Source organism: Macrosteles quadrilineatus, unplaced genomic scaffold (assembly GCF_028750875.1).
Source record: "Macrosteles quadrilineatus isolate MER2022 unplaced genomic scaffold, UCM_ALF_1.0 Scaffold_2__2_contigs__length_208266976, whole genome shotgun sequence".
NCBI lineage: Eukaryota > Metazoa > Arthropoda > Insecta > Hemiptera > Cicadellidae > Macrosteles > Macrosteles quadrilineatus.
Genome location: NW_026542595.1, coordinates 195,841,018 through 195,861,751, shown reverse-complemented (window position 1 = coordinate 195,861,751; position 20,734 = coordinate 195,841,018). Strand labels below are relative to the sequence as shown.

Genomic DNA, 20,734 nt, shown 5'->3' with positions numbered 1-20,734 from the left:
GCACTACTGACGAGTCACTCGCAATCCGCATGGAATGGATCTCCAAAATCAGGTGATCTACGGTCAGGTGAGTACACGTGAGCGGTTAGTGGGGGAGGGGGGAGGCGGAGGGGCTGGCTCCGAGTGTGTGTGGCCACGGCGCGGCGGCAGGCCGGCAGGCAGGCACACAGCTCCTAGCGCTAGCATGAAGCTACACAACCACACTGACAATACACATCGACGGGTGATCGTAGTGAGCGTTGGCGTTGGCGTTTCGTTAACAATATTGTTAATTAAAAGATAAAACTTTAGTAGATTTGGCAGAATAAAGGTATCTACCAACACATCGTTTTTTATTTATAATTTGTCAGGAGAGAAAAACATCCGTGAACAAAGGATCGGTTTTACGGACGGTTTTATGAGAAAAGGGTATCTTAACCTCGCGGGCCCCTAAACCTCGCGGGCCCCCCCGCACCGCGGGGTCTGCGGGGGCGGCTGGTTACGCCACTGAGCTCGAGTCAAAGGCGACAGTAGCACTTGGCACCGTCCACACATTAAGTAAGTGTGTCAATGTACAATTTTTCCAACTAAAATTAATGGCTTTGTTTATTTCAAATAATAAATGTATTTTCATTGTCGGAATATTTAATCGTTCATTGATCATATATCTCGAAGAGGGAGATGAATACAATAAATTTATAAACTTCCTTGGAAAATGTCATCAGTGTCTGTAAAAAAAATAAGGTCGCTGGGCGCTGGTTCGATTCCAGCTTCCAAGGGAGGTCGTTACCCGACCCAGATGGGGCAGATGTCGTTTGTCACTTGACTATCAATCTAAGGCCGGGGCCACACGTGGCGGATCGTCCGCGCGGCTTATGATCGTACGATCATAAGCCGCGCGACGATGTCCCGGCCACACGGAGCGGATGAACCGCTTCCGGTTTAGTTTTCCCAGCCTACGTACTGAGATTATAAAATGGTTTAATTCACTCGTTCTAACGAGAACGTGTTTCTCGTGTTTCTTCCATGACTACCGTTGTAGTCATGGAAGAAACACGTATGTTAGTTTGTGCATGAGAAGCGTGTGGTGAACTAGAGCCTAAGGCAAACCGAAATCATTGGGTCCATCATTTCATAACCGATAAACCATTTGTGTTCCAAACCTTTTACGAGCACATGCGAAACCATAGTTCGGAGTCTTTTATTGTTACTATCGCATGTAGATAGCATCGTTTGACGAGCTACTTCAATTGCTTTGACCGCATATAACTAAGGAAGATATCCTCATGAGAAATGTACAACATGAGAAATCCCACATTTTTTTAACAAGTTCTATTGATTTGTCTGTATCGAACATTTTACACCTATAAACCGAAACGCACAAGCACAAACTGAAAAAAAAAACACTACAAATGCTTGAAAATGAGCTCCAACCGCGCGGACAATCCGTATCGTGTGGCCACTCTCATAAGACTACGTGTGTCATCCCCTCCAACGCGGCTTATGATCGCGCGGACAATCCGCGACATGGCGCGGACAATCCGCCCGGGCGGCTTAGGATCGCCCCGTGTGGCCACTCTCATTTGATTCAATGTGTTGTCGGACCACGCGGATCATCCACGCGGACTGTCCGCGCGGATGATCCGCGTCGTGTGGCCCCGGCCTAAGCAATAAGCATGATCCGTTCTATATATAACAATTGGTCAACATTTTGGAAAAAAAAAAATAAATGACACTACTCACTTCTGCCGTAGGAAGTACCGTAAAAAATTTTGAAGAGCCTCGCGTCAATATTCGATGCTACATAGGTCTTAAACTGTATTGTCCCTAGTCTGGACAGGATCAGAAATCAGTTCCAATTATTTGCAGCTGCTGAAAATAGTGAAAGTGAAAATAGACTTTTTTGTTGTTTTCGGTTTTGTTTTGTTTACTTCTAGGGTCTTTTGTCTGTAATTGTTTTATTTTTACTCTTATATTAGTTACTTTTTACTCTAATAACTTCCTTTCTATAAATTCAGTATTCTAAGGTAAAGGTATTTATTTAATATCAAAATTAATGTGGATATAAGATTATACTGTAAGTGGTATAAATAACATCCAATGAATTAGTATTCTAACCTCTTTTATACAAATTTGGTGTTTGATAAAATCTCGGTAGGCTATTAGGGACAGGACAAGTTAGTTTAGTTTTATATATTTTTATATACCTGTGCACAAAAACAAAATCCTGATCATTAATTTATCCTGCACTTTGTAAATTATTAATGTATTGTTTGTAAACTGGTGTTTGCGTTAGGATGAATAGATAAATAAATTATTTCTTATGATTATACAGTATATTAGATTGGTAGGCATAGATCTTTTTCAAACTTATAGTCACTGAATATTATCGGTTTCAATACTATTTTTATATGGCTTAGCCTAAGCCTAAGCCTAGTGATAATAATTTGGTTCAATAAGTTGTTATATTGCTTTAAAAGTGTTTTTTCCTGTGTAAGCATCGAATTGAGAATTATGATCTGTTTACGTTATTAACTTATTAATAACTTGTTTAATAACTTAAGTGTAATAGCTTAAGTTAACATTACAAGTGTAGTATGAGCGTTTTTACATCACGCAGGTGAATGTTGTGCAACGACCAGAAGCTAGTTGCATAATTCACCTAAGTGATGTAAACACGCTCTTGTGTAACATGTAACGTACAAGATTTTACCTGACCCGACAATATACATAGGGTTACGTACAATATTTTTCATTAGGCTATCCATTTCACTCATCTTCTTACAGTAACGTTATTTTACAAACAAAAGCTAGGTTAGGAAAATACTTAAAGCATAACAATAACATTCAAGCGCACAGCTGATTTCTAGCATTGAATGTCGTTGGCTCCATTATAGAGGTACTCATATTTTTAAGTAAATAAAGCACTCAATGTTATTTAAATGGGTTTCATTACATCACCGAGTGAGTTTTTTTCAACTTTACATCACTCGAGAAGTAAGGAAGTTGTATAAATCACGCTTGGGATAGGAAAGTTTAACAAGGCAGGTTAGGTTTGTAAAACATTAAAAAGAAAAGAAACAACTTAATTAATGATTTTGTTATTGTTTTTAATTTATATCATGGTAAAATTAAATTCAATGCAATATTAAAACAAATCAAATATTAAAATATAAATCAAATGTATTATTAAACCAAATTATTTTAAGTATAAGTTAATCAAAATAAGTTATACCGTATTGATATTTATTACATCGATCTTAGGTCTTAGGTCATCTGTGGAACTGTACTCGGATATAAGTTAGTTCTCACGCGATATTATTGATTGTATGTATTGAATATGAACATTTTAAGGCACCATAAACTTAAGGTCTTTTCAAGGAGACTTCTTTCTTTTGCTGCAACGGTTTGATTAGATTAGTAACTTAAGACATTTAAGTTAGTGTAGTTTGGCTTAAAGTTGATTCAAGTTGATGATAAACTAACTTAATAACAAACAAGGTAACATTTACGAAAACAAAAGTTGATTAATGTTGTGTAACTTAAGTTAATTGTTAAGATTAATTTACAAAGGCGTCAATTTGTATTTGTGTCCATTTTTTCATGAGTTTGGAAAAAAGTAAATCAGAAATGGTGCCTTATTTGTTATTATCATACACTAAGTTAAATTGAACTAAACTAACCAAGCGTAAGTTAGGCATACACCGCAGAGCATAGTGAAAGATTGGCGGGCGGCCCTCTTCTTAAATAAACCTATAACAGAAATTAAATATTTATATCAAAGGAAATATCACAAAAAAGTTGTTCAATGGATAGGGTAACTTATCTTGATTAACATTTAAAATATCAAATGAAAATGTCACAGGGGGTGGGGGGGGGATTTGGTATATTGTAGGTTCTCTGTGGAACTGTGCCTGCTTCTACAACTCTTTGGAAAAAGGTAGTACAGTGTTTCCCAAGTTTGGAGTCACGGCACTCTTGTCTACAAAATATCGTTGGTTAAAGTTACATCTAGTAAGTGCATAAAAAAATTTTTTTTTTATTACATCTTACTCGGTATAACCTATTTTTTACTAGTAAATATATATATATATATATATATATATATGTATATAATATAAAGGTGGGTTTACCAAGGTAAAAAATATAAAACTCACATTTGTTATCCAACATATGTACTTAGTGTTTATTAAGTGGGAAGTTTTAAATAATAATAACACATTGAGCTTGATTAAAATGTTGTATAAATTTACCAATAATGAGTGAGAAATATTAAATAAACCCTGGTTTCAGTTCTAGCGGGAAACTTGTGCTTGACGTTTGTTTATTAAAAGTTTCTCTCTTGATCAAAAATGGTTTAACTACTTAAAATTTCGCGGCACACCTACAGAGGCCTACTGGCACACCAGTGTGCCGCGGCACGCTGGTTGGGAAACACTGAGGTAGTATTTTAAGAGAACAGAAAAACTTGGTGTCACAGTATGCTTATTTCTTATTTTTAAACTCATTAACTTTACAGAAATGTGATAAAAAGTATCCTTGTTCAAGAACAAAATGGTGACAAATTTTGAGCGAACAGTAGTCAAGATATTCCAATATGTTAGAAGCTGCTGTAGAAGAAATACTGTACTCAAGATTTTTGGTGAGTAAACTTAGTTGGTTGTTAAGTATCTCATTAACTTAAGTTACTGCTTCTCCTTCTCAGTCTTAAATTTTTTTTTGATACTGGATCTTGTACCGTTATGCCTATTTGTGCTGTTACAAATTTAAGTTAAATAAATAAAGTAACTTACCGTCTATTTTACCGAATGTGTGTGGAAGTCCCCTTCGGTCATTAGAGGCCTATATCATTCCTTGTAGCAAACTGGGCGATTCATGGTGAAAGATGTGGGGAAATGTGTTCTTTAGACGAAGGAAATCCTTTGTTTTGTTGTTTTTGTTTGGTCCCAATGGGCAAACCAAAGAAGACTGCTCATAATGAGGTTTTTGGTTCTTTTACAGATCACAGTAAATTATATCTAGAGTAGATATTCTTGTTGTAAGTTCTGTTACTGTTTAAGGATTTTAATTGAATTCAAAGTTCAAAGTGATACCTTGAACAGAGTTTCAGTTTATCAGATCCTTAAACGCATTACACAATGTTTTGTTTCATTGCAGGGTTGTAGGTCATCTGTGTCCAACATTTTCCTAGCACTAAATAGTTGTAAAATTAGAGAATATTATGTTAATAACTTAACCTATTAAGTTGTGATTGAACTAAACATACCTATAATTTATGTTGTAAACTTTGAAAATGTTCTGTACAAATTTATCAAGCATTCAGTGAGAATATTAAACCCAATTCTAGATTACAAATTAAATTTGGGACTGTAGCAGATTATTACCCAAGTAAATTTACTCTCAAAGTAATATCGTCTCTTCAGTTATAGGCTACCGGTAAGTCTGAAAGTGACTTGCATCAAATTGTTAATTTACGAAAGTTTGGGGAGTGAGCTGGTCTAGTGGTTAGAGCGTGGGACTTCGGTTCCAGGGGTCCCGGGTTCAAATCCCGCCAGATCACCAATGGATTTTATCTGAGTGATAGTGCCACAACCCCTAGGTTTAGCCTGAAGTAATGTGAAAAACAATTTTCCAGGCTCGTGCCTAGCGTCCTTAGAGGAAAAAAAAAAAAAAAAAAAAAAAACGAAAGTTTAACTACATATTTATCTTGGATTTTAATACCAAAAAATAGATTTACCAAATTTGTAAACTATTTCTGACTTTTATACATTGTAATAAACTGCTAACAACTTTGCTTTGAGCTGGGGAAAAATTTTTGCACCTAAAATATCCAAGGCTACACATTTCCAACTTGTATGCACACAGCATACATAAAATGTCTGGCTCTCATTAATTTTAATAAGCCTACTGTTTAAACAAATAGTGGCCTTGTTCTGAGCTGTTTCGCACCAGTGGCTTTGAAAGTGTTGTACCTAACCTAGTTATTTAGAGCAAAGTTTGGCATTCTATCATGGTCAGACTTACATTTTCAAAAGTATTTTTTGTCGGAAGTTTACTTTTCATTGGTAATTAGACATACTTGATCTTTATTTGTTGACTTAATAATACTTTTACTAAACTTTTCTGCTCTGAGGTTGTATTCATATTACAAACAATATTGATTTGATTGTTTGAATCTTAAAAATTATGTTGGTTTGTTTCTTGGTTGTTAGTATTTTATGAACTTGTGCTGTGGCCCTAAGGAGAGATAATTGGTGAAAACTGGTTATGGATTCTGTGGTGATGTGATGTATTGATTGTAATTAAGTGAAATGTGTTGGTAATTGGCTGTTGTGGGTGCTAGGGCCTGGAGGACCCTAGCATGTTGCAATTAAGAAAGTGCTGTACTCTACTACCATCTTAAAATGACAATTTAATTGGAAACGTTGTTGGGGAACCAGAGGGCGGAAATCTTTACCCAGACCAGAAGCAGGCCAAGCCAGCTTTGATTACTTATTTTTAACTATTAAACAGAACTATAGCTAACCTTCCAAACTAAACTGCTAATTAGTGTAAAATGGAAATGATGATAAAACAGGTAAATTTCGTTCCCTAGCTCGTTACTGATCCAATTTGGACTCATAAGGCGATTCCTGAATGAATTAATACTTCAACGTGGTGATTATTGCATGTCTAGGAATGATTACCTCGTTAAGCGAGGTAATCATATAATTTGGAATTTACATTTCTACGAATGGGGCGAAAGCCTGCCGGCTTCCCCTTAAATAATTAAACTAGCCTGTCATCTTAATCCTAACACTATTTAATAATTAACGACTTATCCTGATTTTTGAAGGACATGGAGAGATGAGAAGGGGGCGATCGGCAGGGTTTTCCAACGGTAGGCGGCAAGAGACAAGACGGAGGAAAACTCGATTTCGTAGCTCCCTGACGTTTCTCGAAAAAAAGGCAAGCGGCAGACCGAAGGAGGCGTGCCGATCGCAAGGCCAGCGATTTAGTTGTGTGGCACTATATAAAATAGTGGCGCTAAGCGTCACAGTGCTTATAATTTAAAAAATAAATCAATACCCAGGTTCTTAACATTTTAAAACCTAAGACCGAGTACATAGCACGGGGCTTTAGTTCGTTGAATCTCACCTGCGAGCGCTAGTGTGCCTATCATAGAACTTCTCACACTTGGCCGACGGTGGCATGGTAGCTCAGTTGGTTAAGGTGTTACACTGTAGAGTGTAGCGTTGAGATCTTTCTAACTGGGCGAATTTGAATCCTAGATACGTGTGCAATCCATACTAAGCTCGATAGTGTGTGGCTTAGCTGGGTGGGAGAGGCCCACTTTAAATAAATGTTGTCCGACTCTATTGAGATTAATTGGGATTGCATACAACGCCTGTTTTGCTTGCAACACTTGTTTTTTTCTAAATGTATAGTGTGTTTTGGAATTGAGTTGATTCATAATAGTTAGTGTACTTTTTATCCTACCTCACATCATAAACGAAACGGCCTAAGGCCCAAAGCTTAGTGTAGGCCTACAGATCACAATGACTGGATTTGAAGTGTTTTTATTGTGTGATAGGTTTAATCTTTAAAAGATATAAAGACTCAAGTGTTTGCATTAGATAATTAAAATGTTGGTCTCAACGTTGAATTTTGTCTTTTGATGTGACGGGTAAGAATCTTTGTACATTGGCTAATATCATAATTATTTAATGAGTAGCCTATTATTTTGGATTTGAATATATGTTGTTGCAAAAATGTGCAATTTTGTTAATAATAGGTTACCTGAAAATAAAAAAAAAAATATGTCAAATAACACTTGTAATAATATATTTACACTTAACTGCAGGGACAGGTAGCAAAAGTATATGGCGCCTTTGGTGAATAGTACTGGGCAAAAGTACCTGCTGGTTTTTTAGTACCTGCAAAACGAGGGACCGGGGTCTTCCCCCTGAAGCTTTTTGTAATTTTAGGTGCAAAATAGTAAGTTTTGTGTGTTTTAGCAAGTTTTAGCGAATTTCCCATTTAGGTGATAAGCTATTTTATAAAATATCTCATAGGAATTTTAAATGGTTAGATTTGTGTGTTTTAGCAAGTTTTTTTTTATATCTCATAGATTTTTTCAGGTAGCATAGCTGCTGAATATTTGGCCACGGCGATTATTTAAGAGTACTCAGTAGTGCCGTGATATCATTTTGTTGTCAAAATAAAGGTATGACTGTTCTCTAGGGAAATGCCTTTTCATTTTTTGGAAAAAAATCTAATTTTCTGTACAGTTTGTTTTCAATAAAATAAAAAGGCATTTCCCTAGAAAACAGTTATACCTTTAATTTTAAATTAAAATTATATTTTTATGGCAACCTGGGAAGGCGTTAGGCCTATGCGGTCACAAGTTTATATTAGTTTTATGGGACTTTCTTCAAGGTCGCATCACTACTGAAGACTCCTTTAAAAAGTCAATTTACTTACAAAAAATAGACATAGGCATACAAAAAATAGACATATAATTGAAAGTTGTTTGCGACATCATCTTCAGCATGATATAGGCCTACATAATAGTTTGTATAGTTTGAACCTGTTCAATAGTGTTTGGTCATTTTTTAAAGGGTTGGCTGTTTTGTACTGTTGTGCAGCGAAGAGGCCGACCCTTGAGCGTACTACCTGTAGGTCTATTGTCTATTAAGATCAATAACACTCGAAAATGAATAAAGACTTTATAAGCAATTTAATTTTAAAAGATATTTAAAAAACAGTGTTAATGTAAACATAAACAATAAAGCAGTCTGTGACCAGGTGAAGCCGACATGAACACTATTCTACTCACTTTTGATTAGACAAAATACAAAAGCGCTGCCAACTGTCCCACCATAAAAAATTCCCTCCTTGCAGTTCACACTCAAGTAGGGCGGTAGTTCGACGTACAAGTTACAAATGCGCTCCACTCTCTCCCATAATTATATTATTCTTCGTGACGTAGTATGGACACAGAAATGCCAGAACCCTCCAGCTATTAATGTTGTACTATTTTAAATTAGATACCGTAACTAAAAAGACAGTCAACCATCTAATCCATCTAATCCATCTAAGCCATTTAATCTTAATCCGTAACCAAAATTTTTTATTTTACAGTTTTTGTCCTCATCACTTCTATCATATACCTAAAGATGGCGTCCCTACCAGCAACAGTATACAGGTATTATGGGATAGACGGACCTAATGTAGGTTTGACAACGACAAATCCAAACGTTTTCACACTGAACGGCCTCAATCTAACCATTACCAGTGGGACGATACATTACTTCCGAGTGCATCCGCACTACTGGCGAGACAGACTGCGGAAACTGCGTGCTTTGGGAGCTGTCGCTGTTGAAACGTGAGATTATTTTATTTATTACCAAATGACCAAGTGATGTGACTTTCCTTTTGCCTTGAAACGTGTAATAAAATATCCAAACTAAACAAATAATCATGGAGAGATTTTAAAAACTTATTATAATTAGCCTCTTTTTTGTCACTAGGAATGAGTTTTAGAAATGTTGATCCGCTTTGGATTTTTGTTCTATTTTAAAATCAAGCCTAGATAAACACTTTGATCCTCATGTTATAGAAAACAAGAAAAGGTTTGTTGTTTTGAATGTCATATGCCTCATTTGTGTTCAGTAATAAGAACCTGATTGATTAGCAAATATATTAACCCCAGCCAGTAAACATAAAAAAATTAATCCCACATTAGTTTAAGCATAATCATAGCCTGATAGGTTTTAGTGCAGTTTCAAAATATTAGCCATTTTATTTTGTTGTTGAACGGTAAATATACTGATACATCTTTACTTTAAAAACAGAACAATACATTTACAGTTTGTTCCAGATATGCCCCATGGAACTTACACGAACCGTACAAAGATGTATATGACTTTGGGGACGGAGGTTTTGAAATGTCTCGGTTTCTTGATGTTGTGAAATTCATCAACATGGCCAAAGAAGAGGATCTTCTTGTGATATTTCGTCCTGGTCCTTACATTTGTGCCGAATGGGATTTTGGAGGGCTTCCGAGGTAAATAAGTACACTTTATGTTGTCAATACTAGATTCAGGTTTATTATTCAGGAAGAAGTGACAATGTCCTTGGAAAAACCTGAAGAAGGCTCCATTGTGAGCCGAAACTAGTTGTTACACAACCACTTGGATTATCAACATTACAGGTATTTAAACCACTTTAATTATAGGCCTAATATGTATAGCATGGTGCGTGTATCAAATATATAGTTGTAATTTGTGGATTGTTTTTTATGACAATTAAAAAGGATTCAAATAATATAGCCTACAGTGGTCCTATTGATTCAAACCTAATCCAAACAGGACTAGAAGGAATATAAGTGTGATAACATTTTCTTTGATAGGGATACTATGGATGGACGTTCCATGTTATCTGATGTATTTTTTGCCTGTCCGCAGCTACTTGTTGGCTGATGGAGCCAAGGTCAGATCTACAGATCCCAAGTTCCTCAGTCGTGTAGACAAGTACTTTGGACAGCTGCTGCCTCTAGTGACCCCTCTACAGATGGCCAATGGTGGACCAATCATCATGTTTCAGGTTGGGTAGATGTATTAGTCAAATCACAGAGAAGTAAGATACAGAGGAAACATGCTTATGGAACAACCGTGTGCTGGAATGGTGGGGTGAAAAATAAAATATACTTGTACTGAGCAAGAAAGAGCCTGAACGGCTATTGTTTACAACAGTAGTTGTAGCGCACAGGATCTTGCTACAGAGTGAGCACTGTTGTACGTGAGGGTGAGGGGGGAGAGGAGAGCAGAAGGGGACGACCAATAGAATTTGCACTACACACAAGTGACTGGTGCTAGACACGGCTTAAGTGTACCATTGAATGTTTCCTTTGTATCTAGCTTTTCTGTGGCCGAACCTATCAATTATATAGATATAAGGCCTTCAAGGCATATTTAGGTTCTTTTTGATCAATTGGCTCTTTTTTAGAGCCGGGCTATTAAAAATGTGTATGATTTTATTTAGTTGACTTCCAAACAATTTCTTTTGGATAAATGCCGCTCATAAACAAGTAAGGGTCTTTTTACGCTCAGTGGCACGACACTCGTAGCTGTGACATGCAGCTTGGTAAGTGCATTAAGTTAAAGGAGAGTTATTATACTGGGCGGGGTAAATCTCTGCTAGTGCACCCAAAAATTGCAGAAATGTGCGGCCTCAACGAGCATAACTTTATTTGGGAGCTTTCGTATTCTACAACTCACCGCTTCTAACATCGTCTAGTGCTCCTTAACATGATAAAATCCTTCTTTAGAGGAGAAGTTGAATCCCCAATGCAATCCAAGGTCAACGAGTGTTTGCTCCCGAACTATAAAGGAACGTTTATCAAACTATGTAACATACAGAAATTGTTGTAGAATACCTGTACAATCCCTACGTTCTAGAGGTGAGTGGAAATGCTAAGGTTGGTAGTCCTGGAACAGCTGGAACCCACTGTAATGGCTACTACTAAACTCGTGGCATCCACCAACGGTTGCGGCAGCAAATGAGCCTTACTGTCTAGAACAAGTAAACCAGCTTTTTAGTGTGCTGTATTAATTGCATCAAGAGAAAATTTTCCTACTAATTGTTGGCGATTTTACCTAACATAGTGATGTGTCAAATCTAAATATAGAATTTTCTGAATCTCAACAAAAGATATTCAATATTCAATTTGCTCCATTCAAGGATTAAAATGTAATGGAATCTTATATGAAAATTTGTGAAATTGTTGAGGTTTTATATTTGTTTTAGGTACAATTTAAGTAAGTTGGCCTTTTGGAATGTAAAATATTGCAATTTTTTGGGGATCACAAGAAACAATAATGATGCTACCACGATACCTAGATAGATGATCAAGACATTAATTTACATACTGTATTCTAGGAGAATTCTTGGATTCAAGATCTGTGCCTCAATTATTCAGAATTCATATCCTAGGATTCCTGGATTTGACTTTATCCTTTACCATCAATTCTTTTCCATCTATCCACTAACTTAGAGTGCTTGCTCAGGTAGAGAATGAGTACGGATCCCTTCGCAGCCCAGAGCATCAGTACATGGTGGAGCTGAAGAAGATGATGGATAGATACGGTGTGAAAGGTCTCTACTTCACTGCCGACTCCCCGGAGCCTTCTTTGGAAACCGGAGCGATTCCGGAGCTCAATGGTAAATTCATGCAGAAGTATAGTTGTGTAAATTTACATCCAGCTATTTATCGTAAAGGTTCAAAATTAGATCAAGTGGAGCTCACTAAATTCCTTGGTCTAATATAAGACCAGCATTTAACCTGGGTAACATTTTATGCAGTGTATTTCCTTCTAGATATTTATCTATTCCAATGTTTTGTTGTAAATGTAGCATCTCCATATGACCATCTAGGATACCCTGTCGCCGCTTTGCCTACCCAACTTCCAATTTAAATAAAAAATTTAATATTTGATCTCATATAAAATAATAAAGAAAACATAATGAATATAATCAAAAAATTAAGTGTATTTTTATTGTACCCATCATAATTTATCACCAAGTTGAACAAAAATGTGACAACTGAAGTTAACACGTTCGCGGCGGCATGGGTGCGATCGCTCCCATACGGAACCCTAACGCCATCCTGGTGGGTGCAATCGCTCCCAAGCTACAATGCAGTACGAAATGATTGATTTTTAAGCTAGGATTAGAGCTAGAAACTTGAAACCTCGCACAGCACTGCTCAATAGTATACTGTATTTTGTTGTGGTGCAGGTTGGTAGTAAATTTCCCCGTAAAATCCCCATCTGGCAATCTCAAAAATCTACTTTTTGTCCCGTCTTTTTCCCTCCATTTGGCAATAAAATTCCAATGGGACCGGCTACGTTCCAAGCAGTGCTATCTGTGGGTGTTTAGCGAACTACGTCGACTCTCGTTGTAAAGCAGGACATCCTCGCACGTTATTTGCTATTCGTCAGACCAAAATTGGAAAGCCAATCGGGTTTGTTCGACGCTGAGGGCTGCGCCGCACTGGGGATACGCCCGCCATTTGACGTGCCGCCACGAACGTGTTAAACCATCGGAGAACCTGTAAGATTATGATTAATTGACCTCCCACCAAAAGCTACACAAATTAAAATTACTAGACATATAACAGATAGTGTTTGTTCATAGCTCTGCAATTAAATAACCATATAAAAGTGTTTGTTGCTTTTTCTACAATTTGTCTTTGCCGCAGTGCTCCAGACGGCCAACTTTAAGATGGATCCTGAGCTACAGTTGGCGACCCTGAGGCAGCTCCAGCCTGACAAACCTATCTTGGTCACAGAGTTCTGGACTGGGTGGTTTGACCATTGGGACAAACCTGTTCATGAAGTCTTCCCTGCTCTAGGTGAGTCCAACTAGTCACTGATAACTTGATTAGCCTTTTAAACTCTGGCAGCTCATGATTGTGGACCAGAACTGACTACGGCCCCTAATCTACTGAGCTATTTCCTTGCCAAAGAGACAACAGATTTAGACATTTTATTTAACATGTTCGCTGCTTGCCACTCACTGCTGCCATGCTGAACGCTCACCGGTGAGTGGCGGCATCGCCTGCATTCCTTTAAATTTCTGAGCAGCAGCACACCGGGAAGAACGGGTATTTTTATATCTGCGTTTAGCTAGGAATGGGTGCTTTATTGTGGTGTAGGTTGGTAGTAAATTTCCCCGTAAAATCCCCTTTTAGTAAGCTTAGAAATCAACATGTTGTCCCGTTTTCTCCCCCTCCTATTGGCAATACAATGGGACCGGCTGGTTCCAGACAGTGCTGCTATCTGTGAGTATTTCAGCAAACTACGTCGACAGTCGTCGTAACGCAGAACATCACCGCACGTCATTTGCTATTCGTCAGACCGAAATATTTTAAAGCAAAACAGATCCGCTCGATGCTGCGCCGCACAAGGGCTACGCCCGCCATTTGGTGGGCCGCAGCGAACGTATTAACCCTTACTAAACATTTCTCACAACAGGTTTTGTGTAATCATTATTCGTCTAAATTAAATATTACATTTGATTTGTTCAATGACAGACTTATAGGTAGGATTATGATCTATATAATAAAGGAATATCTGCTAGCTTACTTTAGAAGTAGTCCGTAGTACACACAAAAGGCACAGAAAAAAACACGATATTTTGTCCCCCTGGGGCACTTTGTCAAGTGTAGACAAAGATAGTTAGACAAAAGAGCTGTGAAGTGTAGAACACTCTCTTTGTATACACTTGACAAAGTGCCCCAGGATACGAATCATTGTGTGTTTTTGTATGTACTATGATAATTTTTCCTTTGGTAGCAACCTGCTATCACATTACATTGTGAATTATTGTCTCACCATTGATATTTTTGAGAGCAACAACAAAAACAGCGCCCCGGTTTTACTGTCATGCAATTTGACACCAATGTGAACAAATCACTTAGTGTAACAGGTTTAAGACTAATTATCCAGAAAGAAAGTAGTAAAATTGTGTTGATTATGATTTTGTTTCTGGTTTTAGAATACTTACAAAAACTGAAGACAATTCTGGAGTACCCTGCCTCAGTAAACCTGTATGTTTTCCACGGCGGCACCACGTTTGGTTTCCTAAACGGAGCGAACAATGATGACACGGAGGAATCTTATCATCCTGATACATCCAGTTATGGTGAGTTATTAGAAGATATTTTAGAGAAAATTCATCAAAAATAGCATTAAAATGTTGGACTTCATTGAGCCTTTGGTTTTTTTTCCGTCCTATCTTTACATCCTAGGATGCTAGGTTCTATCCCGGAACTGTTTTACTTATTACTCTAGGCTACTCCCAGATGGTCGTCACATAGTTAAATCCGTTGGTGATTGGCAAGGTTTGACCCTGGGACCTCCGGCTCCGGAGCACTGAAGCTATACCACTAGACCAGCTCGCTCCCCAAGCCTTTAGATCATGGACGTAGCAAAACATTTTATAGATCAAACTTTACTCAAGAGAAAATCATTACACTTTTTCCCAATAGTTACTAGTAGAGATCTTAGTGTAGTATTTTCTCAGTGGTTCCAATACTGATAATTTGTTATAAGGATATGTTAATGCACTTCTATTCACATTCTATTTGTTATTATGTAACTAACGTAACCTGCAAGGCCAATGTGAACTCATTTCAAGGATGTAACATAGAACAGAAGGGCCTAGGTTTTTTAGGATTTTCAGTACTGTTAGGATGGCAGGCTTACTTGATGAGTCCAAACTGGGACAAGAAACATAACAAAAAACATTAAAATATTTTACTGACAGCGTTTTCAACTAAGAAGGTGTAATCTGAAGAGTGACACCGTCTTCAACTATCTTTCTTAGTTGAAATTGCTGTCAATTATCTTCTAATGGTTTGGACTCTTTGCCATTCAGGCAAGTGAACTTATTCTAGTTTAATTTCATATTATTGCAAAAATAGATTTTAGTTGCCCAATACACTGGCTGTATGACTTATTTTTTAACCAGAACATAGTTACGTTGAGGGCTTATAACAAATAATTCTGGGTTAAGAGAAGACAAAACTGAGCTCAGTAACTAAGCTACACAGTTCATCCACTCCATAACCTAATATAATTTTTAGAGCAAAATCTGAGGAAAAATTCAAGCATAGAAACTTTCTTCATATTGGACCCTAGATATAAGATTTCCTAAAAACAATACACTATACCTACGTATGCGTTTCAGACTATGATGCCTTGGTGACTGAAGCTGGTGACTACACACCTAAGTACTCCGCAACTCTGCAGATGTTCCGCAACTTGCACCCCAACCTGTACCACCCTCCCCCTCCACCTGTACTACCTCGTACACTCTCCCTCTCTCTGTTGATCACCCAGGAGTTACCTTGGACGCAGATTGTTAAACAGCTGGTAAACATGCAAATTTTAAAATATTTGATGACAAGTTTTATATTTTAAATTTATGACTCCTCAGGTACTAGAACCTACGTTTATTGAAATTTTTCTTTCACATTTCCACATTTATCAACACAATAAAGATAAGGACAACATTATAAATACGAAACACAACATCAGACATACACATACATCAACATACACCCACACACACCATTTAATTTAAATTTTTATACTATATTAGTTTAGAGATAGTTTTTCACGATTGAGGTGTTTTAAAAGGCCCAGTGCTGCTGAAAAACTTTCTTTATAAACCGTTTAAGTATTAACTTTAATCTACCAAATGATCCTTCAGTTTAAGAATAACCACAGTCAGATTGTAAACAAGAGACAGACAAAACAGCTAATGAAAATGGATTTTAAATATGCTACTTTTTTGATAATTACAACCTGATTGAGGAAGGTAAATCACTCTTCAGTCTTTAGGCCGGCCGCACACTGATGCGACAAAACGTCTTTTGACAAAACCTTTTGTCGAAAGACGTCGGAAGGGAGTGGCCTACTATGCAGTTAAATGGAGGCATCGCACACTGATGCAACAGAGGCTTCAGACGCGTTGTTTTGTCTGAAGACGTTTTTGGGTGTTTTTGTGATCGCCTCCAATATTTCGTCTGAAGCCAAAACGCGATCAGACAAATAGTTCTGCGCATGTGCGGAGGGCGGATACAGTACAACTTATCTATGTATAATAATTTTTCTTGCAGTTGGTAGTACAGTAGTTCATTTTCGATTCATGCAGAAAATAATAAAACAATATTTGAATTTTAAATATTTCAACTTATCTATATATTGTGATAATTTGTCTTACAGTTAGTGGTTGTTTATTTTCGATTGATGCAGAAAAAAAAGAAATGTTATTTCAATTTCAAATATTTCAGCTTATTCCATATTTTGTAATAATTTTCTTTACAGTTAGTACTTGTTCATTTAAGATTCATGCAGATAATACAGAAAATGTATGCAACCTTCCTTCGTTTAGTTCTGCAAGTTGTTGTTCCACAACATAATTGCTACGTCCACTTCCTCATCCATTTTATTAACACCACACAATCTCTGGCTTTTCACAACACTGGTCTACGGCTGACTGAATTTAGTTTTCCCTCCTGTTTTTGTCTTTTGTCTGAGACCATCGCACACCTATATAACATTTTTGTTTTCCGACAAGACGTCTTCCGACAAAATGTTTTGTCAAAAGACGTTTTGTCTGATCAGTGTGCGGCCGGCCTTATGGGGTAATCTTTGAAAAGAAAAGTGTTTTGCATTATTATTTTACCTTGGAATTAGGTTAGAACCCTATAAAATGTGCAATTTTGTCCTTCTAACACATTTGATCCTTTTTACTAACGAAGAGGAACGCTAGCACTTAACCGAAGTACAATTTTTACCTACTCATTTCTTAGTTGTAGGCTATTTAATTTATGTTACTGACAATAATTTCTGTTTACCGCAACAGCCTGAACCACAAGGCGTTCTGAAGAACAGGAAGGACTTTATTTTCATGGAGGATCTGCCAGCTGATGAGAGGGGGTGGAAACAAAGCTATGGATACGTCAGATACACCAGGGGGCTGAAAGTGACTCAGCCTAAAGCTAAACTCAGGTACACCCTGTAGAATTCAGAATATTTACTAACAAACTTAATAATAATAAATCAGCTGATGTATTAATTACTTATACATTTAACTATCTAACACACCCTAGGAGGAAATGGAATATATTCATGCAAACATGACAAAAGATGATATCTATATACAGGAGACTTTTGCTAATATCTTTCAGGTTACGTGTTTATGTTCTTAGGATGATGGAAATTCAGTAGAGTCTTAATCTTGCAACCTATAAGTTAGATAACTGAAAAGTTCGAGTAACGCAGTAAGGGAACGCTTTAAACCACAAACACAAATTTTCCTAGTTTGAAACCATCATCACAAATAAATTTAAAAAAATACAGTACACACAGTAAAAACACAGTAAAAAGACCTCTATCCGTAAGAAATAATATAAAGAGATACTCGTATTCCCAGCGAAAGGTATGTGTTTACACTGAGACCAAGACATGTCTGGTATAGTTCGGCCGCTTAGATAACGACCTCCTCTAGCATTGGTTTGCTTTAGCGCTCAGGTCGCTATCTAAGCGGCCGAACTATAGCAGAGAAGTGTGGTAATGCAACACTAAAACAACCAGAAAGCACAATCAAGTACATTTGCCTAAAGTCCTTTGATTGGGAGAGCAAACAAGGTAGCCTTGACATTAAAATTGGCTCTGTAAATGTTATTGTTTAAGTTAGTTTGTAACACAATTCCCATTGTTCCAGGCTGACTGGTAGAATCAGAGACATTGCCATCGTGTTGGTGAATGGAAAGAGACAAACCATAATCCTCAATGATGGCATGGAGACTACACAGTTTGGATTTTGGGCCTCTCAGTAAGTAATAGTAATAGTAGGCTATAAACTTTCTTTTAATTTAGTTTTGCTACAAAACTCAGTATTTACGGTTTTTTAAGGATATAAGCCTTTCTGAATGTTAAAGAGTCGTGGCTCAATAAATAGAAAACCCGTACAAAGTATCCAAAAGTATTTTATATAAAATTACTATAATATTTTGGTTTAATTACCTCGTCAAGTAATTCAACTGTTGCTGATGTGAGGTTAAAAACCTACATGTTTCACCGTTAATAGAGCATTGTCAGGGTACAAATAACATAAAAGACATTACTGTCACACGCACACAATAAATACGGTCCCGGTACCTGCGCTGGTCATTTAGGAATCTGGCCAAATGTGACATTTAACGTATATTCTGTGTAGAGAGGAAGAGTTGGAGTTGTCAGTCGATCCTGGGGACTACACACTGGAGATCCTTGTGGAGAACTGTGGCAGGATCAACTTCGTCAAGACGTTGGAGTGGTTGATGCAGAAGAAAGGACTGGGACCTGACAACCAGATGTCCCTCACAGGAGGAGAGTTCACATCTGGTATTGATGTCACTGGGATGCCGTTCCTGGCTGACTGGGTCACTAGGTGAGCCTGCTAAATACAGAATCCCACAATGCTGAACTAACTAGGACCGAATATTATCCATGGGAAAATCATGCGGTTGCAGTTAAAGTTTGTGCATCTGCGGTCGCAAAAAATGTTGGCATTATTAGATGATGTTATATTCCCCATTTTCACAGTTATAATACTATCTTCGATGACGTCTGTGGTATCATCGCTAGATTCTTCACCACTCGTGGTAACATAGAAAATTTTGCTGACATTGTGGTATCATAAAATTTTCAAACATTCTTGGAGTATAAGATCTTTAAAAAAGGATCAACCAAGGTGATTTCTGACCCCTTAAAACATTTCATTAGGGATATAATTAATCTAAATTCACTTTGATTTGTCTTTAGAAGGAAGGATCCATTAAGATAACATTTTGAACTACCAGTCGAAGTTAAAATTATTGTTTTCAGCTTGCCGGGTTGGCAAGACCGTGTGACCGTGGGTGAGAAGGCAGCTCCCAGTTTAGTGAAGGCCTCTTTTGGTTTGAGTTCAGACAAGATATCGGACACATTTCTGGATGTACGAGGGTGGAAGCAGGGAGTTGTGTATGTCAATGGCTTCAACATCGGACGATACTTCGCCGGAGGACCACAACAGACGATGTATATCCCAGCGCCTCTGCTCCGAGCGGGACAGAATACGGTAAGAAAACATACAACTTATAGAAATGTTGTCAGGATAGTAGAAGAATGCCAAACTATTTGCACTAAATTTGGAATATTTCTGTTCTCTTAACTTTTCAAATAGTGTGGAAGCAACATTTAATTTTAATCTTGTAAGGTATTCAATTTTAATCTATGTCTTCACAAAATGTAGGCCATTTTAGGGGAAGAAATCTATCCCTTCTACTTGATCCTAACTTTAAAGCAATGAGCTGAGGGTTGCCATAACGAAAATCTGCTGAAACATTAAGAAAGAAAAGTAAGGGGAACTTCCCCCAAAACTGCCAAACATTTTGTGAATGGACTATAGTAAGGTAAGGTAAGTAAGTACATAAATTCTGTTTTGCCTGACTTCTGTTTTTAAGCATAAATAAAAAAAAATAGTACTGTTGGGGGATGATCAGCAGACTAATAAGGTAATCAATGGTGGCTATTGTGATGACACATTTGAACTCTTTCTTGCTAATGTGCAGCATTCTTTTATAAAGTTTCCTAATAATACAATTTGAGGTTCTGGGAAAGTGGTAGATTAGCATTTTCATCCCTAAATTTCATTTTACATCCTTTATTTGTTTTGTTTGATTGGGGAAAATTATAAGATAAAAAATTTTATGATTAATGTTAGTTTTAAAGTTTTAATTTGATTTTATAAGTAGAATGTGCATTACTTTATAAGAAGTGATTATTTTATTTTTCAGATTATCATATTCGAGCACTATTTCAATGCTCCAATGATACAGTTGGTCACCGAACCATCGTTCCTCAAGCCAGCAAGTAGTCAATAAAAAGCTTTCTGTGAGTCAAAAAAGTATTGTATATTTTTGTATATTTTTAACGGTTGTAGATATAATTTTGTTTTAATAAATTAGTTTTACAATAGTTTTTAATTATTTAGCCTGTGAAACCCAACACATCCTCAAAACAGAGCTCATTTACGTTGTTAGAGAATACATGACCATTTTTACTACGCCAATAGTTATTTTAATTTTAATCTATTAAGCTAACTTATTTTCAATAAAAAATAAGACTTTGTAAATTTGCACCAAACATTGTAAGCTACCATAGATTTCACAGTTATT

At 36.9% G+C, this 20,734-nt stretch overlaps 1 protein-coding gene across 4 annotated transcripts; it reads left to right on the top strand.

Moving 5' to 3' along the window:
• The first annotated feature begins 1,909 nt into the window (after positions 1-1,909).
• LOC128985516 (beta-galactosidase-1-like protein 2) lies at positions 1,910-20,563 on the top strand. 4 transcript variants are annotated; one of them, XM_054405094.1, is made up of 14 exons: positions 1,910-2,006; positions 4,499-4,621; positions 9,103-9,346; positions 9,842-10,027; positions 10,428-10,566; positions 12,030-12,183; positions 13,223-13,375; positions 14,521-14,667; positions 15,715-15,899; positions 17,398-17,543; positions 18,259-18,369; positions 18,754-18,966; positions 19,404-19,635; positions 20,354-20,563. In XM_054405094.1, the coding sequence occupies exons 2-14, from the start codon at positions 4,534-4,536 to the stop codon at positions 20,438-20,440; spliced, it is 2,085 nt and encodes a 694-aa protein (XP_054261069.1). In that variant the 5' UTR covers positions 1,910-2,006; positions 4,499-4,533; the 3' UTR covers positions 20,441-20,563. The 4 variants fall into 4 exon arrangements, with proteins under 4 accessions (XP_054261069.1, XP_054261068.1, XP_054261070.1 ...); XM_054405093.1 differs by lacking the exon at positions 1,910-2,006 and adding an exon at positions 2,041-2,056; XM_054405095.1 differs by lacking the exons at positions 1,910-2,006; positions 4,499-4,621 and adding an exon at positions 5,920-6,044 and having other exon boundaries at positions 20,354-20,562.
• Positions 20,564-20,734: the final 171 nt, after the last annotated feature.